We start from the raw sequence: 25,174 nt of genomic DNA, 5'->3' as shown, positions 1-25,174 counted from the left end.
TGGGGCTGCCGGATCATTCTGTGCTTTTCACGTTTGAGGGACTGCAGGACTGCTTTCCACACAGCTGCACTATTTTCATTCACACCAGCCACTCACAAGGGTTCCCGCTGGTCCACATCCTTGCCAACACTCACTTTCAAATTTTTGTCTTTCCCTGATGATTACTAGTGTTGAGCATCTTGGCTTCCCTGGTGGCTCAGCGGTTAAAGCGCCTGCCTGGAATGTGGGAGACCGGGGTTCAATCCCTGGGAAAATTCCCTGGAGAAGGAATTGGCAGCCCACTCCAGTATTCTTGCCTGGAGAATCCCATGGAGGGAGGAGCCTGGTGGGCTACAGTCCATGGGGTCACAAAGAGTCGGACACGACTGAGTCACTTCACTTTTCACTTTTTCATGTGCTTACAGCCGCCTGTTATATGCTGGAGAAATGTCTTGATTTCTTGGTCCATTTTCCAGTTGGGTTTTGTTGCGTTCTAGGAGTTATTCTGGATATCAATCACCTACCCAGATACACGGTTTGCGGATTTTTCTCCCATTCCAGGGCTTGTCTTTTCACTTAACTTTTTTGAAGTATAGTTGCTGTATGGTCTTTTCATTCTCAATAGTGATCTTTGATGTACAAAGTTTTAAGTTTTTATGGAGGCCAGTTTATTTTTTCTTTGCCTATGCCTTTGGTGTTACAACCAAGAAATCACTACTGACTTCAGTGTCACAAAGATGTTCCCTTTTCTTCTTTTATAGTTTTGGCTCCTAAATCTAGATCTTTGCCCCATTTTGAATTAATATTTGTACATGCTATAAGGGGAAGCTCCAATTGCAGGTCACACTCAGGCTGGCTTCTGACGCCCCTTTGCTTTCTCGATTGGCAGAGATCTCAGCGGATTTCAAGGAGCCAGGGAAAGAGAAGGCGCCCCCGACAGCAGCCTGCAGCTCGCCCCTGGCCGCCCAGCCCTCGCCCGCGGCCGAGCTCCCTCAGGCCGCCCCGCCGCCTTCGGGCTCGCCGGCCCTGCCTGGGCGCCTGGAGGACTTCCTGGAGAGCAGCACAGGGCTGCCGCTGCTGACTGGCGGGCACGAGGGGCCGGAGCCCCTCTCCCTCATTGACGACCTCCACAGCCAGATGCTGAGCAGCTCCGCCATCCTGGACCACCCCCCATCCCCCATGGACACCTCGGAATTGCACTTTGCGCCTGAGCCCAGTGGTGTGGGCCTGGACTTGGCCGACGGGCACCTGGACAGCATGGACTGGCTGGAGCTGTCCTCGGGCGGGCCGGTGCTCAGCCTGGCCCCGCTCAGCACCACGGCCCCCAGCCTCTTCTCCACGGACTTCCTCGACGGCCACGACTTGCAGCTGCACTGGGACTCCTGCTTGTAGTTCCGGGGGGTGGGAGGGCTAGAGGCCCCGAGAACTCTGGGGCGCCCGGCACTTTCCAGCCCCATCCCGCCCCTCCGTGAGGCCGGAAGTCCTGACAATCACAGGCCCTGCCCGCTCCAGGGAGGCGGTGCTGGGACCCACCCCGGGCTCCGGGAGGCCTGCACGGGCCGGGCTCCTATTTGACCTCCTTCTGTGAGGTCCGGGTGCACTTGCTGGCTGCGGTCTGCTCAGGAGGCGAGGCCCGGGGCTGAGGCAGAGCCAGGGCCCGCGTGTCCTCTTCCCCCGAGGGGGCACGAGCTAGGCCTCTACCTCACCATCCTCGCGGCGCCAACACCAGCGTCCCAGGCTTCCCGGGAGGGGCTCCCTGCATCTTAGTGTCTTGGTGTAGTGCAGCCATGTGTGGTTGGTGGCAGTTTCTGTACAGGTGTACATACCTCTGTTATATATCGCCATACGTATACACATATCTCGGCGGGGGCGGCTGCATCCACCCCCGCCTGGAGACCACCGCTCCCAGGGCCGGGCGGGGCTCACCGCGGTCCCGCCCATCACTTGTGTTTGACGTGTAGCCACCTCGCCACAGCCTGAGCCCCACCCTCCTGCTTCCTGCTCCTTATCAGTGCCACGAGGGCGGGGTGCTTCCTGCCCACATTCCGTCTGCTGCCTCACTGCAGCCACCACGGCCCTGGCGGGGGAGCCCGGGGCGGCCCTCAGGCTCTGGCCACCGCCTCCTGCCCCTCACGGTCATCCACGGGACGAGGGGTGGCGTCACCAAAACCGGAGGTGGGACAGCTGTGTGAACTTTTTAAAATAAAAACAAAAACACCTCTTGCTGGTCCATCTCGTTCAATCCACGTTAGACGAGACATGGGTGGTAGGGCTGGGCCCAGGTGTCCACACTGTAACCCTGACACCACTTCCCAGCCCTGCCTGGATGGGAGACGGGGAGGTGCTTTCTCAAAGACAAGAGTTTATTTATAAATCACAGAGGCCCAGGAGCCTTCAGCCACCCCACCCTCTTCCTGAGCAAAACCTGACAGCCCAGAGTTGGCGTGCCACCCCGTCACGAAGTTTTTGGTTGGCACCATGGAGCTGGGCCCAGGGCCTCTGTAAAGACGCTGGCAGGACAGGGCCCTGCTCCAGCCCTGGGGGGACCTGGCAAAGCTGGGCACCCCCGCCTGTTCCTGCCACCCTCTGCCCTCCTCTGCCACTCTGACCCCCCCCACCACGGTGCCCAGTCAGAACTCTGGAACCTGTCCTCCCCTCGACCCTGCAGCTCGGGGCTGGCCGTTCTCTCCTCGCTTTGCGGGGGGGGGGAGGGGGGCGGGGGGCGCGGTGGGCGGCGCCTGGGTGAGACGGGGCCCCTGGAGGAGCACGTCACCCGTCGATGTCCCAGCTGAAGAGGTGGTGCTTCACCAGCATGTCCTGGACGCCCTCCTTCAAGGGCTTCTTCTCCTCCTGCACGAGACAGCCCTCCTGTCATAGCTGCTGGGCACACGGCGAGGAAGCCAGGTGGCAGGGCCAGGGTGGTCGTTGCAGGTGGCGCCAGCACTCAGGGCCCCCCCGAGGCCTCAGCCACCCAGAAATGCTTCGGGGAGGCGGCCCCCGGCACTGATGCCAGCCTGCCCCACCCGCTACAGTCCCCTGGGAGGCAGGCCCCACTACCCACCTCTCTCTTTGCAGGAAGCTCCCAGTCCTGGGAGAGGCTGAAAGCGAAGCAGCAGAGGACCCTGGAGAGCAAAGGGGGGCTGTCAGACGCTGGCAAGGCTCAGCCCCCCCCGCCCACCCTCACCCCCGGGCTGGGCCTGCAGGAGCCCAGGGTCTCCTCACCGCAGCTCGCACTTGATCTGGACCCAGCCGGGGCTGCGCAGGAAGGACCAGGGCTGGTACCACTTCTCCACGGTGGGCAGGCTGGAGCAGAGCACCTCCAGCCACAGGTGCAGCACCTGCTCGCTAGGGGCAGGGAGGGCACCTGCTCAGAGGCCCGCGCCCCCGACCCCTCGCCGCCCCTCCTGCGTCTGAGGCTCCATCACCACCTCCCTCAGCCCTGATGGTCGCTCAGCCTGTGACACGCCTGCTCGCTGGCCAGCAGCCCCACGGCATGCTCTGAGCTCATCGCGGAGGGGCTCCTGCCCCCAGGTCAGCGCAGCCTGGACGCCGCCCCTCTGCCTGGTGGCAAGTCCAGAAACCCCACGCTCAGCCTGGCCCACCCGAGGCCGGCATCCCTCAGCCTGCAGCCAGGTCCCTGGTGAGCCCTGACCGCTCACCTCACTGGAACCAGTGCTTCACCAGCCCCAGTGCCCCTCCCTGCCAAGCGGTTGCTGGTCTCACACTGGAGGACGATCTTCGGGAGCCACCCTGGCCGCCACCCACCTCCGTCCGCCCAGCTCAGCCCCGCCCCCCGTGAGGGCACGCACACACACAGCCCCCGCTCACGGGGGCGCACACACTCACTTGAGCCCCACGCAGATGAGGGAGCGGAGCTTCACGTCCATTTGTGCGTGAGCAGCGTCGTGGGTCACGTTAACAGACTGCACAGCCTGGGGGGCACAGCGGTCACTCAGGTGTCCCCAGCTGCCCACCCTAGAGGCCGGTCCGCCCGCGGCCCCCTTACCCGGTAGAGCAGCTCCTCTGGGGTCAGGACTTTGCCATCTTCATCCAACCTGAGGGGGGACCAGAGCTGCCCACACCGCCCTGGTGGGCTCGGGCCACGCCCTCCCTCCATCCCGGCCCCAGGCTGCTGGGAGGGCGACCTGCAGGAGGACGCAGGAGCCAGGTTACCTGTACGTCTTGCACAGCACCAGGCGCGAGTACACGGAGTCGAAGTCTCTCTCGACCTCCCGGCCCGCTGCCTGGGGGCACAGTGAGTGTCAGCGACCCGAGGGTAGATACCAGGTCAGAGCCACAGAGTCCAGCTGAGCAGGTCACCTCCCCACCAGCTCCACGGGGTCCGGACACTCACCTCCTCGATGAACAGCCAGGGGTGGCAGGCACCCCCGAGCAGTGAAGGCTTCTTCAGTCCGTGTTCAAACAGGGCCTTGAGGGCCGGGCAGAGGGTCCCTCGCACGAGGTCTGTGACCCCCTCCGTCACAGCATCGTCCCCGGCGATGGAGTACTGAGGGGGGAGGACGGGGTCTGAGGGCCCCAGCCAGCCCCTCCTCATCCTCACAAGCGCTCCACACGCCCAGGGGGACAGCCTGGGGCCAGGAGGGTGCCAGCCTTGGGGTAGAAGGGGCACGGCCCCCGGGGACAGGCCCACCTCGCGTGCGCGCTCACCTCCTTGCTCCGCTCATCCAGGACTTCCACGAACTTGGCTGGAAACCAGCCTGGGGGAGAAGCAGAGCCTGTGAGGCGTGCAGCTCTGCATCCTGAGGTCTCCCACCCGCCACGGGGCTGAGGACACAGGCGACAGAGACACTGAGCAAACCCAAAGCCGCCGCAGCTTCACGGCCTGGCCCGCCCTCCCGCCGGCCCGGCACAACACGGACCAGACGGAGGCCTCACCTCTCAGGCCGTTCAGCTCGCCCACCCAGCAGTGCTCGTCCTTCTGAGAGACGATCTGCCAAGGAAAAGTGTGGGAAGCTCGGCTCCGGCTGCCCGGCTTTGTCCTGGGTCAGAGCTCTGGCCAGGCGAGGGCTTGGCCACCCCACCCGCTGCCAAGGGAAGGCGCCCACTCCCCACTCACCGTGATGATGTCGTTCTTGCGGAAGCCCAGCTCGTCGTCGTCATGGCGCTCGAAGTCCAGCAGGGCCTTGGCTCGGCGCGGGTGGCCGCGAGAGCAGGCCACGTAGCTCTCGTGGTCCCGCTGGTGGCTCTCCATGCTGTAGTCCGGGGTCAGCTCCTGCCAGGGCGGCAGAAAGGCCACTGCTCAGGCCAGGGCCAGGGCAGCGAGGCCCCGGTCAAGCCCTGCACCCAGGGCTGGGCCCCAAGACTCACCACATTGCAGTTCTTGGGGTCCGTGCACTGGAAGTGGCGGGCCACACGCAAGATGGCTTCCCGAAGGTCAGCCACCAGCTCCGTCTGCTTGATGTTCTTGGCCTTCATTGCCTCTAGGTCATCCTCCCCTGCGAGGCCCAGAGACCAATGGCAGCCGTGGCCGTGCCCCATCCCGACTCCAGGGAAGCGCAGAGTCCACGTGGGGTGTGAGTCTGATCACCCCCATCACCCCACTTTCAGAGCCCAGCCCAGCACCTGGCCACAAGCATGGAGCTCTCACCGAAGAGCAGTGATGTGATGCCAGACTTCCTCCGCTGAGTCCTGCGGCGGACCACCTGTGGGCACGAAGTCAGGTCAGCGAGGCTGGGCACCGGGCACCCAGCACCCAGACCACCTGTGGGCACGAAGTCAGGTCAGCAGGGCTGGGCATCCAGCACCCAGACCACCTGTGGGCACGAAGTCAGGTCAGCGGGGCTGGGCACCCAGCACCCAGATGGCACCCCAGCACAGGAGGAGGCCCGGCCAGCATCTCACTCACGCTGCCTTCTCTGACGTGGCCTCTGACGCCAGCTCTGAGGGTCAGATCAAGCCTGGGTCTATCCTATGCCCAAAGAGGGTAGCTCTTGGCAGAGACGTGCCAAGGCCAAAGCGGTGGTCCCTCCACAGCGGTGGTCCGGCCAGGCTGGGCCCTGGGAGCTGAGGGGCAGAGGTGAGCGTGGCCTCCTCCCTCCCACACCCACCTGAGAGAGGCCGGTGGTGGCAGGGGCGCCCAGGAGCTGGCCCTGGTCGGCCAGGAGGTAGGCCAGGTGCTTGCGGCGCTGGGTCTCCACGGCCACGGCAGTGAGCGAGCCCGCCAGCCGCATGGCCTCCGCCAGCAGCAGGTCCGCGTCCTCCAGCTGTGACGGGATGTCTGACAGCGTGTTGAAGATGGAGGCCGAGTTCTCCGACTGGATCAGCTCGTCCTCCTGGGCCGGGCAAAGGGCGGGCGTCACCGCCTGGTGGACCCGAGCCACCAGGGAGACTTCCCTGCACGGTCAAGCTGAGCACAAGGAGGCCCTGCCCCTGAGAGACACCCCCGCTCCCCGGATGGGCCGGTGCACAGGCCGCAGGAGGCCGCGACCTGGACCGGGGAGGTGGAGGGCCAGCCCTGCGGGGCTGCCAAGAAGCCACCTCTGACGCCGGGGCTGGGCTGTCACCTTGAGGCGCAGCATGCCCAACGTGGCCTGGAACAGCACCAGGGAGCCCTCGTAGAAAAACAGGTCCCAGAGTCGCAGCAGCAGGCGGATGTGCACCACGCTGGCGAAGGCCGTGAGGAACCAGTGCAGCGTGATGAGCGACAGCTCTGCGGACACATGGCGGGGCAGGGGTGGTGGGCGCACGGCCGCCAGAACGGGGTGTCCCCAGGCCCGCGAGCCGTGGAGGAGGCGGGGTGGCAGAGAGCAAGAGAGCTGCGCAGGGGGGCACGCCCCCTTCTCCCTCCCGAGCTGCCAGGTGCCGTGCTCGGCCACGTCCCAAGGCCTCAGACCTGCAGAACCTAAGCCCAAGCTGGGACCCCGGGATCCAGAGCAGAGGCGGGTCGGGCCCTCACCAATGTCGTGCTCCTGGAGCAGCCTGTCCAGGCGAGGCAAGTACTGGACGATGAGGTGCCGCAGGACACGCTGGTCCGTCTGCACGCCCAGCAGGGTGGTGCTGAAGTAGGAGGCGGGGAGCAGGTCCTCGATGATGGCGCACATCATCCAGAAGGCGTCATCCTCCTCCAGGAAGAGCAGGAGGCAGGCAGCCACCTGGCAGGGCAGGGGGACGAGGGGCATCTACCCGGGTCTCCACACACTGTCGGGGGGACCCATCAGAGTAAGGTGGCCTCTGTGGGCGTCACGCCACAGACCATGTGCCCGCCTCAGGCACCTGGTGGCCCTCTCCCTCCTCCCAACGCCCCCGCCACTCTCTCCTTCCTGCCTCCCACCCCAGTGATGAGGTGGGTCACCCCGGGCTGTGCTCACCATGCCCGTGCCCTGGCAGTAGCCGATCTCCGGGTAGAGCCAGGCCAGCGCTCGGAGCACCCTGCGCAGGCGGGGCACCCCGACGCCGTTCACGTGGGCGAAGCAGGCATTGCTGGGCATGGTGCGGAGCAGGTCCTTCTCGATCTGCCGGCAGCCCGCCCACAACAAGAGCCCATGAGGCGCAGCTGCAGCGGCACAGCCTCCACACCCCCGACACCGAGACCCCCGGGGAGGAGGCCAGGGACCCCTGTGTGGGGCAAACCTCAGGTTGGCTTCTCTCCCAGGAAGAGGGGGTCCTCAGGCTCTGGGTCAAAGTTAACCCTCCTCCCTTGGGGATGAGAGCCCAGCTGGTGTGCAGCTGAGGCCACGTGGTTCACGGGGATCTTCTCAACAAAACTACAGAAGCCTGGGGCTTGAGCCAGAGCTATGGAATGAGAATCTCTGGAAAGAAGCCTGGAAACCTACATTTAAAGTCTCCAGGGGACCCTAATATGCACCAGGTATGGTGACCTTTCTGACTATTCCCCCAACCCCTAGAGCAACCACGGGAGAAGCTGGCTCCAGGCACAGGTGTCGGGGTGAAAGGACTACCCAGGGCTGCCTCCTGGCCGCCGAGCTCTCCTGGGCCAACCCTGAGGGGCCTCCCCCGACTCTTTGCCCCCCACCACAGGGCCTCACCTGCTTGGCAGCAATGGTCTCATCATTGGAGCTGTTCTTCACAATCTCTCGGTAGGACAGTTCGGAGTTCCTCTTCTTCTGCAGGGCCCCAGACAGCCGCATCCACAGCTGAGGAGGGGGCACGGCACTCAGTCCCCGTGGGGCCCCAGTGCCCATGGCCTCCGTGGGCCCCCGCCTCACCTGTGGCCTCATGCTGTGGGGGACCCCGGCCAGCACCAGGGAGCGGAGCTTCTCCGAGCGTGGCAGGGAGACAGCAATCTTGTCCCAGGTGAGGTCCCCCACGTCGTGGTTGTGGGTGAACTCCAGGTGGGCCTGCCAGCGCAGCCTCTGGGGCGGGTCCTCCAGCAGCTGGCCGGAATAGGGGATGCCATCTGCGTCTGTGGGGAGGGGGACAGCGACCTCACTGTCTGTGCTCTGAGCGCAGAGGGCCAGGCTCGGGGTCCACTGCCAAGAGCTCGCTGCTGAAACCCAGGGTACTCTTTCCAGTCACTTCCCTGGCACTTCCCTGGCACCCTGAACAGCAAATCTGCACTCTTCACTGTCTCCCCCAAACCAGACCCATGAGCCCACTGTCCCTGCTCCCTAGGTGTTCACCCTTCTGGCCTGAAAATCCTGCTGGCCTTGTCTTTGTCGAGGATCAATAAACATCTAAACACTGTCCCCGTCAGGATACAGAATACTCCCATCATACTAGAAAGTTCCGTGTTCCTCTCAGGCGCAGCTTTTAACTCACAAATACCTGCCTATGAACCAGACAACAACGAAGACTCGTCAGAACTGGAAATGTGCGTGACCTGCAGACGGCTGGGTCTCAGTCAGTTATCTGGTTGGTGGCAGGCCACCCTGGGTTCTGGCAGACGGCCTCCCAAGCGCCCATGTGGCGACCGACAGCAGCAAGCAGTGGGGATAGCCTGGGGTTCACTTACAGAAGACCGGTCACAGATACACAATGACCAGCCCGTTGCGATGGGTCAGTACACAGTCACAGAAAATATTCTTTAAAGAATATCTTAACTGACAGACAAAATGCTCATGGAATAAGGTGAAGAGATATAAGAACAATATAAAAACATGTATATGATACCATCTTAGTTATGAAAGGTACAGACGGATACTCACAAAGCCAGGAGAAAAACACACTGAAATGTCAGCAGTTATCTGCAGGTTGTAGGATTACGGATTGTTTTAATCTTTACATATTGATGTATTTTTAAAATTCTTTATAATGAACATTATTGCTTTTATTATCATATTACGATCAATAAAATTAATCTTAAAAACAAAAACGGGGAATTCCTGGTGGTCCAGTGGCTAGGACTGAGCACTTTCATTGCCAAGGGCCTGAGTTCAATCCCTGGTTGGGGAACTAAGAATCCACAAGCTGTGCAGAGTAGCAAAGAAAAGAAAAAAGGGAACCTCACCCCCCTCCAAAACCAAAAATATCCTGGAGAACTCCATATACTTGTAATAGCATCAGCATCAGATGTGGCTTTGTCCATGATTCTAGAACATCGGGGCGAAACATCCAGAGCCCGAGGCCACCATAGTGTCACCGGCCACAGAGCTGGTGCTCCCCAACAAGGACGGGGGCAGGTTACCCCCGAGGGGCTCAGTCTCACCTTCCTTGTCCACGCGGAACCCGAACTCATCATAGCGGAACTCTGGCTGCTCCACGGTGGCCTCCTCCTAGAGCCGGGGGCGGGAAGGTCAGCACCGCTGCGCTCCTCCCAGCCTCCCCTGAAGCCTCCTGTGGTCATCTCTCAGCTACGGGGCCAACGACCCTCTCGAATTCTCCCCGCATTTTCCTCAGAGGTCAAAGATAATAAGGTCAAGAAACACATTTTATGTGTTTTCGTGTCCCCATAATACCGAGAGCAGAGGTCATACTTTTTCTCCAACCTAATGGTTGATTCACAGAGGATGTGGAGCTAAGAAGCTGTCTCGGGGGCCCCATGTGAATACAGGGGAGCGGCTCCCCTCCCAGGACACCTGCAGCAGGTGGTGGCCCCCCGGGCGCCCCAGCGTGGGGCAGAGCTGCTGAGCCTGCTGTACCTGCGCGTACTTGGCCAGGATCTCCTGGGGCCACATACTCGGAGTCAGGGCTGAGAAGGGGCCATTGGCAGAAGGTACGTGACTTCCTAAAAGCAGGGAAGACCAGGAATAGGAGATAAACATAATGCAGAGTATTCAGGGGGGAAATTCAAGTTGAGACATCCCTCCTCTACCCCCACCCCCCACCATTAAAGGACTGGACCATCCAGAGTGGGATGGACGGGGGAGGGGAGAAAGCTAGCAACGTGCAACTTTTGGAGGCAGTTACAGGAGACCAGCGGTGTGCTCCAGACGGAACCGGACCCCCTCCCCGGCTCTCCTTCCACCTGCGTATGAGGACTGCAGGGAGAGGGGGACAGGGACTCGGGGAAACTGAGGAGACAGTGGCAGTAACCCTCCCAGAGACCTGTCAGAAGACTTCCTCCTTCCTCCACCTCTGACCTGGACAGTCCACGTGACCCTCAAAGGTCCATGGGAAACAAGCCGGCTTCCCTCCCACCAGGAAGATCCTCTTGGGTAAGACTCCCTTCCCTCTGGAGGGCCTGTCACCCCATTTCCAAGCCAGGCCCCTGCCTCCCACCTGACATTGTGCAGAGAGGACAGGAGAATCTTCTGCAGATCCAGACTAGGGTTTCCTAGCCTAGTGTCTCAGAGCTGGGAGGCTCCTCAAGTGTCATCTGGTCCAGAAACATCTGCTTGGGCAGGAGTGCAAAGGGGAAAGTCATCCACCGCAGCCCCTCTGCAGGGGGTCCTTTCTGTGCGTAGGCTGATACACTGGTCCAGGGCGGTGGCAAGGTAAATGTTTGACAGGGAAAGAAAAGTCTCACTTGAAAGAAAAAGTCTACTGTTCTCAACATTTCGTCCAAGAGGAAAACACTGTGAAGAAGCTATGAAACTTGTTCTCAACAGCTCTGCGGGCCAAGAGGAGAGCCTGCTCAGTCCCTGCACTCCTAAGGCTGGAGAGGACCACACAGACAGACGTCCTGATGCTCTACGCTCAAGCAAACATTCCTAAAACAGAAAACAAAAACCAGACACCGCCGAAACTTCCGTGAATAGGTTCCTCCGAGCCAGAATTTTTGAGGAATCACTTAGAACACGTCTGAGTCAGTACCTCCACTCACCTGACTCTGGCGTTTCCACTTCATCCACCACACTTTCCAGCACCTCACGGCTGGAAAACTATGAAGTTGCAATCTAACTAAATCTCCTGTTATTGTTTAAACCCTTGCCTTTCTCTTTTTGTCCTCGTAAAAAAGTGACCCAACATTAAAAAGACAAATAGCCCAATTTTTAAAAACAGGCTTAAGATCTGAAAAGACATTTCTCCAAAGAACAGATGTTAAGTAGCCAGTGAGCATGTACAAAGATGTTCAACATCATTAGTCACCAGGAAAATGCACATCAGAACCACAGTGAGAGACCACGTCACAGCCACGAGGACGGCTGTAATCAAAAAGGCAATGATTAGTGCTGGTGAGGATGTGGCGAAACTAGAAGCCTCATCTGCTGCTGGTGGGAACGTCAGATGGCGGAGCTGCTGTGGAAAGCACTCTGACGCTCCTCAAAAGGTGAGATGTAGGGTTACCATATGACCCCAGAATTCCACTCCTAGTTATTTACCCACAGAAGTTAAAACAAGTATCCACACAGACAACTGTACACGGAGGTTTACAGCAGAATGACGCATTCGAGCCAAAATGCAGAAACAACCCGTGTGTCCAAGAACTGGTGCAGGGGTATATGGAACGCACAGAATATCCATACAACGGAATATCATTCAGCTGTAAAAAGGAATGAAGTGCTAATGATGCTATACCATAGGGGAATCTTCAAAACAGTATGCTCAGTTAAAGAAGCCAGTCACAAGAGGATGAATATTGGTATGATTCTATTTAAAAGAAATGTCCAGCAGAAGCAAATCCCCAGTTACAGAAAGTAGATTAGTGACTGCCAGGGGCTGGAGGAGAGGGGAAGGCAGAAGGCAGGGGAAGGATGCGTGCGGGATATCTATCTGTGGAGGTGAAAACTGGTCTGGAATTGGAGAGTGGTGATTAGCCACAAAACAGCAAGAAATATTCAAACCACTAAATTATCCACTTTAAAAGTAGTAAACTTTGTAGCATGTGATTTGTATCTCAATTTTAAAACAATAAATAATCAATCGAGGCATCAGCACTCAGAGCTTCCTCTCACTTTCTAACCTGCTCCCTTTAGAACTAGAAAGAACCTGTCATCACCTACTTCAGCCTCAACAGAAATGCAGCTTCTCAGCCTTTTTCTGAATGAAGCCTTTCACTTCTAACCATGAAACGAATGGAAGGTAACATAAACGGAAGATAACCATGGGGCCGTGGCTGAAATCTTTTAGGACAAGTGCCCTCTGGGTTTTGGAACCACACCCGCCCAGCCCTAAACACCCTTCCGCCATTCTCAGGTGACAGGCGCGTGAAGGTGACAGCTGCTGGCTCCACCTCCTCCCTGCTGTCTGCACAGGGTTCTGGGTACACGTGAAGGGTCAGCTGAGTGAGAAAGAAACAAAAAGGAAAGTCAGAGAACCATCGAGGGCGCTCTGAGAAAACATCAGCCTATGGACCCTTTACTCCAGCATACGTTGAAAATTAGGCACGTGAAAAACATCTTAGCTCTCTTTAAAGACACACTTGCAAATCTGGGGCCAAAACTAATCAGCTTGTCCCAAGGGCAGTTCAGCTGGGTCACCAGCCTCTCCTCCTGCCCAGACACAACCTAACTGGGCCATGTATGAACTAAATGCTCATCATGACGGCCCACCTGGGAGGCAGCCCTCCTGCTTCCAGACAAGTCCTGCTGAGAAACAGATGGCAGAACCCACTTCCCTAATGGGCCAGCCGCCCTAGACCTGTCTGTCTGCTTTGCAAGAGGAAGACGTAATGTCTTCCTTCAGTGTGACAGGTATGCGGGGCCTGGTTTGAATCAGAATTCTGTGATGGATGGAGCAAGTATTTTTACATTAAAGCAAGAAATTCTTAAAATCATGTCAGCATGCATCCTCAGAGCATATTTTGATGCAGATTATCTCCAGTCCTCACACATGAGAAACAAGCTGAGAGGAGACCCACGTGCAGTCTCCCAAACGGACCCTGATAACCGTCCCCAGCATGGCACCTGCGGAGAGGCTGTCGGTCAGCCACCAGCTCGGCAGTGCTGGGGAAGAACCCCCGAGCTCGGCCATGCCGCTGCGGCCCGGAGCCCTGGGCGAGCACGCTGCTGTGGCATCAGCCTTAGGAGAGTGCGGCTTTCCAGCTCATCCTCTGCCACCTTCGTGCAGGGCCAGACGGTGCTGCGGATCAAGTGAAGACCTCTCTGGTCAGACAGGTGTGCATTCACACCCCAGCTCTGCGGCTCCCCGCTTATAAGCTTGGGCACATTCACATCACTTGTTCGAATCTCAGTTTTCTTCTCCACAGACTGGATAGAATAACAGTACCTACCTACGTCCTAAAGTGGTTATGAGGATGGCCTGAGAACACAAAGGGCCCTACTGCCCTGACACACAGCGAATGCTCAGGAAGCATCGGGCGATAAGCAGTCCTTCTCCTAACTTCCGAAAGGTTACTGTTAATTACTGGACCCTCGACACTGAGGTTACTAAAGGCCGTATGGCAACTGCTGAAAACCATCCATTACAACCTCAAAAAACAACAACTTCCTATGGTTCAGTGTAACACATGCCAGTTGAGATCATCAGAAACACTCCTCACTGCCGGGGTCCAGACCCGGTGGATCCAGGGAATTCGAAGCGGGGACGGCGTAGGCGAAGATCAGCAAACAATTGCTTAATTAAACGTTAATTAAGGATATAAAGAGTAATAGAATAAGGATAGCTCAGTGAGGAAATTCAGTGGAGAAAAGAGGCTGAATAATTCAGCCAGAAGGTAAGAGAAAGAACGACATGGTGAGACCAAGTTTCGGTGAACAAGGCCCACACTTTATTTTCCAAAGTAGTTTTTATACCTTAAGTTATGCATAGAGGATAATGGGGGAAGGGGTAGAGTCATGCAGCAAGCCAGGCTTTCTTCCTGCAAACTTATCATATGCAAAAGCTTAGGTGATTTGCATCATCTTCTGGCCCGGAGGCCTGTTAACATTTTAAGACCCTTTCTTCAGAAAACTTATTTTTCTCTAAAGGTGATTGGTCAGGAGCCACCCTCCAAAAGCATTAGATAAAGTTGCATTCCTACAGAGCAAAGGTGTGGTGGGCTATAACAAGAAAAAGAATTAACTCAAGGGTCCCAGGTTACAAACATTAAAGCTACTACTTACACCAACTATATTAATCAATACACTGCCAGGGACACAGCAGGTAAGGGATATGGAAACTAGCAGCAAACATTGGCTCAACAAGTGAAAATCCCTTCACCAATACAATTTCTAATCAATCTTCTAACTACTCAAAGGAATCTGTGTTTAGACAGTTTAGAACATCTCCTGCCTCTCACAGTTGGGAGGCTGCTGAACAATCACATGTGGCTGGAAAAACCTATTCAGGCAGGCTAGAGGATTTCCAAAGGAGTTTGTAGGTTGAAACACTGTCACACCCAGGAATTATTAACTGGAGCTGTAAGCTAACTCTTTTTTCAGAGAGGTAGTGGGGGACAGCCCCCCCGTAAAGTCAGAGGTGTAGGTGAAAGCACAAAGCAGAAAGTAGGCAGACTCTGGTTTTGGGTGTAAATGCTCGAGAATTTCCAGGGGGACCCCTGAAGCTCGATCCCACCTTTGCGTATGCCGAGCCTCCTTCCTCATGACCTTTGTCATGGGCAGAGTTCCTCACACTGGCTCCCAGCAGTGATAGAATTTCAGTTGAGCTATTCCAGATCCTGAAAGATGATGCTGTGGAAAGTGCTGCACTCAATATGCAATGTGCACTCAGTATGCAATATGCCGGCTCCCGGCACCTCACCAGCACCTCAGAGGCAGTGACCTGGCTGTTTCCTCCAGAAGGGCCGAGGACGTGCGGAGGAAGCGGGTGCTGCTGTGGAGGATGGAGAGGGCTGGGAAGGCTGTTCTCAGCATGCAGCTCCCTTTCCCGACCTTGGCTTGCCCCTTGTTGGTTCAGTCACTCAGCAGTTACTGAGCGCCGCCAAGAGACAAGCATGGCTATCAGGGCCGAGATGCAAAAATGAAAAACGCAAGTCCCCACAATTACATCCCAACAGAGACTCAGCGAACACAGAAACAGCTGTCAGACGGTGCTACCTACAGTCCTCTGAGGGAAAAGGTACAGAAGTGTCAGGAGAAAGGGGCCATGTAGCTAACGTGATCAGGAAAAGTTCTCTGAGGATTAGGTGACATCCAAGCAAAGACCCAAACAAAAGGCAGTGGGAGACCAAGTCCTGTGGCTCCTGTGGCAGGAGGGTCCAGGCGGCAGGCGCAGCAGGGAGGGGCGTGGCAGGTGGCGGCAGCTGCAGGTGCAGCCGGCTCAGGGGGCCTTCAGCGCACAGACAGCCGGGTCTCATTCTCCTACCGGCTCTAAGCAGCGGTGAGCCCCAATCTGACTCAGGACTTAAAAGTTCTCTCTGGCTGCTGTGCAGAGAAGACTGCAGGGCAGGGGGTGGTGACGTGGTAGGAATGATGTTGGCTTTGCTATTGTGGGAACAGTGAGAACAGGCCAGACTCTGGATATATTTTAAAGACTCTCTGAAAATTATATATATAGGCCATTTCTCTCACTAACTGCCCCCGAATCCCTGAGTTCCCAACAGGAGCTGGAAGTGACATCACTAATCTGGGCAGGCAGGTTTTTCCAGCTTCCGGTTGCTATGGGAACCTTCCAGAAAGCAGCCATCTGGGAGCTGGCTGAAGCAGCCAGGTCACTGGTGGCCCTGCTGTTGTCACAGGGGTACTAAGAGGCAGAAACTTTTGAATAGTAAAGAATATAATGGAAGCAGATTAAAACACGTAAATGCAATTCTTAAAATTACCTTTTGATCCAGTAATATTCTCCTGGAAACTTATCTTAAGGAAATAATTCAATAGAAGCGAAAAAGTATGTGCATGAAAAGGTCTACTTCAGCATCATCTATACAACAAAAACATGAGAACAATTTATATGTCAAATATTATAGGAATTAATAAGATCTGGGTATATTGACACTGTAAAATGTGATATAATCATTTCATATTCCAGTTACGGACTTCTGCTTCTGGCCGAGATGGAGCTATAAGGAATTGGATTTACTTTCCCAACCTGAACAGCTAAAAAGCCAGAAAGATACACGAAACTATGGCTTCTAAACACTGGACGACAGGCCGCACAGGACAGTGAAGCCGGAGAGAGAGAGAACAATTGAGCTGAGCCCTGTGACCACCTGGAGAGAGTCTGCAGTCAGGACTGGGCACCCAGGAGGGCCGAGGAGCTGCTGAGAGCTAAAAGCCACCAAAGCAGCCTGAATATGTAGACCAGAGACCTGCAGAGAGAACTCCAGAAATCTGCGGACAACACCCTCAAATCTTCAGTGGCGGGGGCGGGGGGTGGGTGGGTGGGTGTGGGTGTGTGTGTGGGTGTGGGTGTGTGGGTGTGTGTGTGCGTGCGTGTGCGCGTGAGCTACCCAAGGTTGGAAAGAGAGCCACCTGCAAGGAATGTGAGGAATAATACCTGAAGCTCACCCTACTGAGTCATTGTGATTATATTTTCCTTTTCAGAAATTCACTTAAATTTTAAGAACTTTTCATCTATGTTCATAAAGAAGGCTTGATTGTAGTTTTCTTTCCTAGTAACACCTTTCTTGGGTTTGCTATCAGGATGGTATCTGCTTTACAGAATGATTCGGAATTAGTCTCTCCTCCTCCATTTTAAGGAAAAGATTGTGTAGAAACTGGCATTATTTCTTCCTCAAATGTTGAAATAAAATCACCAATCAAGTCTCTGGTGCCTGGAGTTTCCTTCATGGAAAAATTTTCAATTACAATTTTTTAATAGGGATAAGGCTATTCCGATTATCTATTTCTCTTGAGTGAGCTTTGATGGTTTGTGTACTTTCAAGGAATTTGACTATTATCCAAGTTGTTGAATTTATTGGTAACTTGAGTCCAAAGTATGCAGAAGAAAAAGACAAACAATAAAGATAACCACAAAAATCAGTACAATAGAAAACCAAAAAGAGAGAGAAAAATCAATGAAACCAAAATCTGTTCCTCTGACATCAATAAAATCAAACTGATCAGACTGAACAGGAAAACAAGACACAGATTACCAGTATTATCAGGAATGGAAGAAGATACACTACTATAGGCCCTGTAGGCATTAACAGGGTAATAAGAGAATATCCTGAACAACTTCTGCCAGTAAGTTCTACAATGCATAAAATTAATACTATCATGACCAAGTAGACTTTATCTTGGGAATGCAAGATAAGTTGTTTAATATTTAAAAATCAATGTAATTCAGTATATCAACAGACTGAAGAAGAAAAACTATATGATTATCTCAATAGATGCAGAAGAAACATTTCACAGAAGTCAACATCCATTCATGATAAAAACTCTCAGCGATCTAGAAATAGAGGAAACTTTCTTATCCTAATAAAAGGCATCTACAAAAATCCTACAGTTAATATCATACTTAAAGATAAATGCCTGAATGCTGTCCCCCTACGATTGTGAACAACGAAAAGATTCAACGTAATGCCAATCAAAGTCCCAGTAGGATATTTTGCTAAAACCGACAAACTGATTTTAAAAGCTAAATGGATAGGTAAAAGAATAAAAATACTCAAAATATCAATAATTTGGAAAAGCAGAAAGTTGGAGAATTCACACTGCCTGATTTCAATACTTACCATAAAACTATTGGGTTGATCAGAAAGTTCATTCAAATTTGTCCATACTACATCATGGAAAAACCTGAATGAACTTTCTGGCCAACCCAACACATGCAGTACTGGGTGACACTGGCAAAAGGAAAGACACACAGATCAATGGAACAGAAGAGGTGATCCAGCAGCAGACCCATACACGTGGTCAATTAAAGCTTTGAATTGATTTGTGTCCCCCATAAAAAGGTATGTTGAAGTTCCATTCCTCGGTACCTCAGAATATGACCTTATTTGGAGAATGGGTCTTTGCTGATTTAACCAACTTAAGATGACCTCATTAAGGTGAGTCCTAATCCATTATATCTGATGTCTTTTAAAAAGGGGGAATTTGGGCACAGATATGAGAGAGATGATATGAAGAGATGGAAGAACACCATGTGGAGCACAGACTGGAATTATGGTGCAATAAGCCAAAGGACACCTGGGGTTACTAGAAGCTGGAAGAAACAAGGAAGGATCCTGCCCTACAGGTTTCAGAGTGAGCATGGCCTTGCTGACACCTTGATTTCAGATTCCTGGCCTCCAAAACTGAGACAATATTACAGTTGTTCTAAGTCACTCAGGTTGTGATACTTTATTATGGCAGCCCTAGGAAAGTAATTACTTTTCAACAAAAATACAAATGCAATTCAATGGGGAAAGGACAGTCTTGTCAACAAATGGGCCTAGAAAAATCACTACAAAACTTCTAAAAGAATGGACTTCCCTAAGCAGTCCGGCAGTTGAGAATCCGCCTGCCAATGCAAGAGACACATCAACCCCTGGTCGGAGATGATCCCACATGTCATGGAGCAATTAATCTTGTGCGCCACAGCTGTTGAAGCCTGTGCACCCAGAGCCCACGGTCCGCAACAAGAGACGCCTGTGTGCCGCAACTACAGAAAGTCCACACACAGCTACGAAGACTCAGTGCAGCCAAAAAATTTCTAGAACAGGAGAAAATGTTTGTGATCTTGGTTATGCAAAGATTTCTTAGCTATTACACTAAAAGCATGATATATAAAAGAAAACATTTGATTAAATTAGATTATCAGAAGCCACACATGGTAGAAACTATGTCCATATCACACATTTGATAAAGAACATGTAACCAGAGTATAAGGAATTCTCAAAACTCAGTAAGCTAGAAACAAACAATCCAATTTAAAAAAGAAAATGGGCAAAAGATTTGAACAGGAGCATTACCAAAGATACAAAGATGACAAACATCCAGAAAGATACACAACACCCACGAGTCATTAAGGAAGGCAAATTAAAACCACAATGAGATTATACCACACACACATTACATAGCTAAATTAAAAAGCAAACCGCCACCACCACCTGACAACATCAAGTGCTGATGAGGATTCAGAACAACCAGTGTTCTCACTCATTGCTGGTGGGAATGCAAAATTTTGGAAGAGTGTTTGGCAGATTCTTATAAAGTTAGACATATACTTAACCATATAACCCAACAAACCCATTCCTAGGTATGTTTATCTAAGGGAAATGAAACTTTTGTTTACAAAAAAACCTGTGTGAAAAGGTTTGTGGCAGCTGCAACTGCCAGAATCTGAAAACGCAAATATCCTTTAACTGATGAATGGATGGATAAAGAATTGTGGTACATCTATGTAAATAAAAAACTAATGAACACTCAACACAGATGAATTTTTTAATTTTTACAGTAGGCCCTTGTTGATTACCTAGTTTAAATATAGCAGTGTGTACCCATTAACCTGAAACTCCCAATCTATCCCTATCCTCCAGTCTCCCTCATTCTCTAAATCTACAAGTCTGTATGTTTTGTAAATAAGTTCATTTTATCATTTTTTTTTAAGATTCTGCACATAAGCAATATCATGTATTTGTCTTTCCCCATCTGACCTACTTTACTTAGTAGTATTATCTCCAGGTCCACCCGGGTTGCTGCAAATGGCATTATTTCATTCTTTTTACGGCTGAGGAGTATTCCATTGTGTATATAAACCATGGCTCTATCCATTCGTCTTTCAATGGACATTTAGGTTGCTTCTATGTCTTGGCTACTGTAAATAGTGCTGCTATGAACACTGGGGTGCTCGTATCTTTTCAAATTAAGGTTTTCCTCAGGTATATGCTTCAGGAGTGGGATTGCTAGATCATGAAGTAACTATATTGAGTTTTTTAAGGAACCTCAATACTGTTTTTCCATAGAGGCTGCATCAATTTACATTCCCACCAACAGCGCAGGAGGTTTCCCTTTTCACCACACCCTCTCCAGCATTTATCACTCGCAGCCTTTTTAATGATGGCCATTATGACTGGTCATATCTTTTTTCCTTCTCATTGTATTCATGGGATTCTAAAGGCAAGAATACTGAAGTGGTGTGCCATTCCTTTCTCCAGTGGACCATGTTTTGTCAGGCTCTGACTAGAAGGGACATATCCTTCAGCCACTCCAGGCAGCCAGACGACATGCCGGTGCCCTGGTTGCCCCACTGCTGGTTCTCGTTGAGGATGCAACCTTCACCAGGTGTTGGCCAACATGCCGCCCGGGTATCCAGTGGTCATGCACAGAGGTGAGAGTTGGACTATAAAGAAGGCTGAGCACTGAAGAATCGATGCTTTTGAACTCTTGAGAGTCCCTTAGACTGCAAGGAGATCCAACCAGTCCATCCTAAAGGAGATCAGTCCTAAATATTCATTGGAAGGACTGATGCTGAAACTGAAGCTTCAATACTTTGGCCACCAGATGCTAAGAGCTGACTCTTTGGAAAAGACCCTGATGCTGGGAAGATTGACGGCAGGAGGAGAAGGGAATGACAGAGGATGAGATGGTTGGATGGCACCACTGAGTCGATGGACAGGAGTTTGAGCAAACTCTGGGAGTTGGTGAAGGACAGGGAAGCCTGGCGTGCTGTGGTTCATGGAGTCACAAAGAATCGGACATGACTGAGCGACTGAACTGAACAGGTTCACTGGAAGCAGAAGCCTGGGGCAGGTGCTGGGAAAGGACCAGCTCCAGTTCAGTGGCATCACTGACTCAATGGACGTGAACTTGAGCAAACTCCAGGAGAGAGTGAAGGACAGGCAAGCCTGGTGTGCTGCAGTTCATGGGGGTGCAGAGAGACACAACTTAGCGACTGAACAATTCTGACTGGTGTGAAGTGATACCTCATTGTAGTTTTGATTTGCATTTCTCTAATAATTAGTGATGTTGAGCATCTTTTCAGGTGCCTACTGATCATCTGTCTGTCTTCTTTGGAGAAATATCTATTTAGGTATTTTGCACATTTTTGACTGGGTTTTTGTTGTTGTTGTTGTTATGGAGTTGTATGAGCTGTTTGCATATTTTGGAAAAAATTAAGCTCTTTTCAGTCACACCATTTGCAAATATTTTCTCCCATTCCGTAGGTTGTCTTTTCATTTTATTTAGGATGTCCTTTACTGCGCAAAAGCTTGTAAGTTTCATGAGGTCCCATTTGTTCATTTTTACTTTTATTTCTTTTGCCTCGGGAGCTAATAAAACATTGGTACAATTTATTAGAGAGCTTTAATTTTTAATGGTGAGGGTGGAAGTCTAACTGGGAACAGAAGAAAAATGGAGTAGATCACGAAGATGTGATTTCAGCCATTTAAAATGTATTTAACACATACACATCGAAGGTAACATAAAAAGAATATGCCTGGGTTAAGTGGTAGGAGTATGGGACTTACTCATTTTGATTTTAAATGTTCTCTTTTTGGAAAAAGTACAGAGGTATTGTGTTTAAAAATAATTACACCACATCAAAACATCTGTACACAATGTTTGTACACAAACATTTGTACATTTGAACATTTGTACACAAATGTTTACAACAGCATTATTTATAATAGTCCAGAAGTGGAAACAATTCAAACGCCCATCAAGTGATGAATGGATGAACAAAATGTGGTATACCAGTACACTGGAATCAAGCACTGACATGTGCTGACGTGGAGGAGCTCGCCAGGCTCCTCTGTCCCTGGGATTTCCCAGAGAAGAACACTAGAGTGGGCGGCCATGTCCTCCTCCAGGCGCTCCTTCTGATTCAGGGATTGAATCTGGGTCTCCTGTGAGCCACCTGGGAAGCCCTGATATATCTATGCATTGGAATACATTACTCTTCCTAAAAACGAATCACGTATTGACACATGTGCCAACATGGCTGAGCCTTGAAAACATGCTCAGTGAGAGCAGTCGGTCACAAAGGACCACACAGCATGTAATTCTATTTATATAAACTGCTCAGAAGAGGCAAACCCAGAGACAGAAGGTAGATTAGTGGCTGCAGGGGCTGGAGGGAGGGGGAAACAGGAAATTACTGCTAGCGGATATGCAGTTTCTTTTGGGGTGATAAAGTATTCTGGAATTAGTAATGGTCACACAACAGTGAATACACTGAAAACCTCTAAATTGTATACTTTAAAAGGGTAACTTCCATGGTACATGAATTATATCTCAATTTGAAAAGACTACAGTTTAAGTACAGAACACTGAGGAATAAGAATGTGTTCTCCTTGTGTTTCCTGAGGTCCGCAAATGAAGCCTGAACTTACACCAGCTATGCAGTTTCTTATCTTGCCTTCCTCCTCCGCCTTCCCTCTCGATATTACTTATCACCTCAAGTATCCATCTCCAATGCTAATACAAAACCAAAGAAAGCAAATGTGAAAAAAAGGTGCAAACTATTAGACATAGTTTATCTGTAACCATGAAAAGAATCCTTTTCTTTCTCATTTATAACTAAAGTGAAAGTGAAGTCACTCAGTCGTGTCCGACTCTTTGTGACCCCATGGACTGTGGCCCACTGGGCTCCTCCATCCATGGAATTTTCTAGGCAAGAATACTGGAGTGGGTTGCCATTTCCTTCTCCAGGGGATCTTCCCAACCCAGGGATCGAACCCGGGTCTCCTGCATTGTGGGCAGAAGATTTACTGTCTGAGCCACCAGGGAATCCCAATTATAACTAACACTTCACTAAAACTGCTCAGCATGAATCTCACTTCTTAGCAGCAGGTGTGAAGTCAGGAACTCCCTGAGCTGCTAAAAGGTAAAGTCCGTCATTTTTCAAGTTACTGTAACAAGACTTCCCTCAAAGGTCTAAGTAATCACTGGAAAAAGAACTGACAACACTTAGAAACCAGATTTTCAAGGTTATTTTATTTTTGTTTTTTAAGGCTAAACAGAATCCCCAGGTATCTGCCTTCACATCCACTACAGTGATGTGAAACACTTTCCCTAAAGCAAAAGCTACTAAAAGCAGTTTAAAGGAAAAGAGAAGCTTATAAACCAGGAGACCAGAAAAGTACATCAATTTGCAAGACAGGCTCTAAGGGGGAAGAACGCTATTTCTGAATCTAGTTGTACAGAAATGCCCCCTGTCCCCTGTTTTCTCCACAGCCTGGACGTTTACTTGGTCTCCTGCGACACTTGAGCTAAGGTCAGGGAGGACAGGGGCTGTCAGGGCCAGCAGCTCAGGTGCGCTTCTTCCCAACACTCTGGGCACTTCGCTCTTTTCCACTGAGAACATGAAGGACAGACTTAAGTGGTAGCGGGACAAATGTAAGCCACAGGTCAGAAGACAATCTCGGAGCATAAACACAGTCACTGGTTTATATTCTGGGAAGGGAAGTTTGGGTTAGGGTTAGGGTTAGCTCTCCTCTGAGCTTTGTAATTATACCAACACAATGACATTAACGGAAATCAAAATTTAAAAAATTCTGCCACAAGTTTGCCAATTCAATAAGTCACATTTTCTTCCTTCCTCTCCTCACTTCTGTTTTTTTTCTACACATACACAGTCCTCTTATATTTTAGATTTTGAAATATTTTTCTCTACTGAACATTAAATTATCATTTCCCCAGTAATTATGCAGTCTTTGTTCTGTAATTTACTAATGTAGTCATCTTTTGATACAATATTTAGGCACCCAACAGCAATTTTTGTACTAATAACAGTGTTGTGAGAAACTTGACCTTCAAAGATTTTTTTAAATGAAGTTAATGCATCTGTTATTCTCCAATTAAAAATAAAAATAAAATAATAAAATGTATGTGTTGTGCTTAGTCGCTCAGTCCTGTCTGACTCTCTGTGATCCCATGGACTGTAGCCCCCCAAGCTTCTCTGTCCATGGGGATTCTCAAGGCAAGAAAACTGGAGTGGGTTGCCATGCCCTAAAAAAATGTGTCTTTTCTACTTTATAGTGTCAGTTTTGTAAAACAAAAATAAGGACTAGATTAAGAATTATTGGCTAGAGTTTAACATGATGCCACTTGAAGCAAGGTAATTAACCTAATGACCCCTAAAGTGAACCTAAAATTGTATAACATTATAATAACAGCACAGTGGAAAATTACTATTTTAATAGTTGGCTCCAGAATGCTTCCCAGAGACAAGGTTTACCTCTGTTTGGGAAAATATTCTGATAAGCTCCTTAAAGGTGGAAGGTAAACCCTGAAGATGCAGATTAGAAAAGGAGAGATCTATCAACTGCCTAGCAAAGAAAATTAATGGAAATTTGGAGGTAGGGGAGAAGAGAAAACAGGGGTTACAGAGGGGAAGGGACAGAGTCCAGGAATGGGTAGGAGCTGCCTCCTTCAGGACAGAGCGGCCCACAGGGCGGCAGCACGCGGCACGTCTGGAAGCAGCGCAGCCCTGGGGTGGACCAAACGCCTCTTAAGGAAAGGGCAATCCAAAATCCAATTTCAGTTAGGTCTTAATTGCAAGGTATTGTCCCTTTGTGTTCCATACCTTCAGTAAAGCCTGCTCTACTCATAAGATCCTTAACTGTGCGGGAAATCAAAGAAAGGTCTGGAAGTAGGGACAATAATGAAAACCTGGTGAAGGGTGCTGGCCTTCTCACATAACAAGGGATACAGGACTTACGTCCATTTTATTGACACTTCAAGATAAGTGATTTAGACTGATAATGTACGTAATGCAAGTTTTATTGGCTTATTTCTTTGGCATATAAAGTAACTACTTTTATATAACTTTTATTTCTGTAAAAACACAAGCGACACTTCAGCAATACTACAGAGTTTAGTTCCCTGACTCTACAGTATTGTGACCTCACCGTAAATGAGCGCCATCAGTGGTTCTCGAACTGCAGAGCATACTGGGGTCACCTGGAGGGCTTCCTGCAGTGTGGGAGACCCAGGTTCAATCCCAAGGGTCAGGAAGATCCCCTGGAGGAGGGCATGGCAACCCATTCCAGTGTTCTTGCCTGGAGAATTCCATGGAAAGAGGAGCCTGGTGGGCTACAGTCCATGGGGTCACAGAGAGTTGGACA

The 25,174-nt window shown here is 51.4% G+C and overlaps 2 protein-coding genes across 7 annotated transcripts in view; one reads left to right on the top strand and one right to left on the bottom strand.

Moving 5' to 3' along the window:
• MRTFA (myocardin related transcription factor A) overlaps window positions 1-2,199 on the top strand; it is a 176,139-nt gene extending 173,940 nt beyond the window's left edge. For all 3 annotated transcript variants that reach the window (XM_019961855.2, XM_070790458.1, XM_019961853.2), the window contains one exon: window positions 869-2,199. In XM_019961855.2, the coding sequence (XP_019817414.2) occupies window positions 869-1,371 (503 nt within the window). In that variant the 3' untranslated portion in view covers window positions 1,372-2,199. The remainder of the gene's footprint in view (window positions 1-868) is intronic.
• A 122-nt stretch (window positions 2,200-2,321) lies between these two features.
• The window catches only part of SGSM3 (small G protein signaling modulator 3), a 34,103-nt gene continuing 11,250 nt past the window's right edge, over window positions 2,322-25,174 (bottom strand). Inside the window, exons 2-22 of one of the 4 annotated variants that reach the window (XM_070790461.1) lie at window positions 10,618-10,729; window positions 10,038-10,123; window positions 9,605-9,671; window positions 8,166-8,362; window positions 7,986-8,093; window positions 7,308-7,451; window positions 6,896-7,091; window positions 6,504-6,649; window positions 6,048-6,272; window positions 5,588-5,642; window positions 5,308-5,435; window positions 5,057-5,212; window positions 4,876-4,930; window positions 4,648-4,697; window positions 4,334-4,486; window positions 4,153-4,223; window positions 3,986-4,034; window positions 3,826-3,911; window positions 3,202-3,324; window positions 3,041-3,101; window positions 2,322-2,856 (exon numbers count right to left, since the gene is read on the bottom strand). In XM_070790461.1, the coding sequence (XP_070646562.1) occupies window positions 2,851-2,856; window positions 3,041-3,101; window positions 3,202-3,324; window positions 3,826-3,911; window positions 3,986-4,034; window positions 4,153-4,223; window positions 4,334-4,486; window positions 4,648-4,697; window positions 4,876-4,930; window positions 5,057-5,212; window positions 5,308-5,435; window positions 5,588-5,642; window positions 6,048-6,272; window positions 6,504-6,649; window positions 6,896-7,091; window positions 7,308-7,451; window positions 7,986-8,093; window positions 8,166-8,362; window positions 9,605-9,671; window positions 10,038-10,123; window positions 10,618-10,624 (2,169 nt within the window). In that variant the 5' untranslated portion in view covers window positions 10,625-10,729 and the 3' untranslated portion in view covers window positions 2,322-2,850. The other 3 variants (XM_070790459.1, XM_070790460.1, XM_070790462.1) reach the window with 3 other exon arrangements.

Source organism: Bos indicus, chromosome 5 (assembly GCF_029378745.1).
Source record: "Bos indicus isolate NIAB-ARS_2022 breed Sahiwal x Tharparkar chromosome 5, NIAB-ARS_B.indTharparkar_mat_pri_1.0, whole genome shotgun sequence".
NCBI lineage: Eukaryota > Metazoa > Chordata > Mammalia > Artiodactyla > Bovidae > Bos > Bos indicus.
This window is presented reverse-complemented; position numbering and strand designations above follow the sequence as displayed.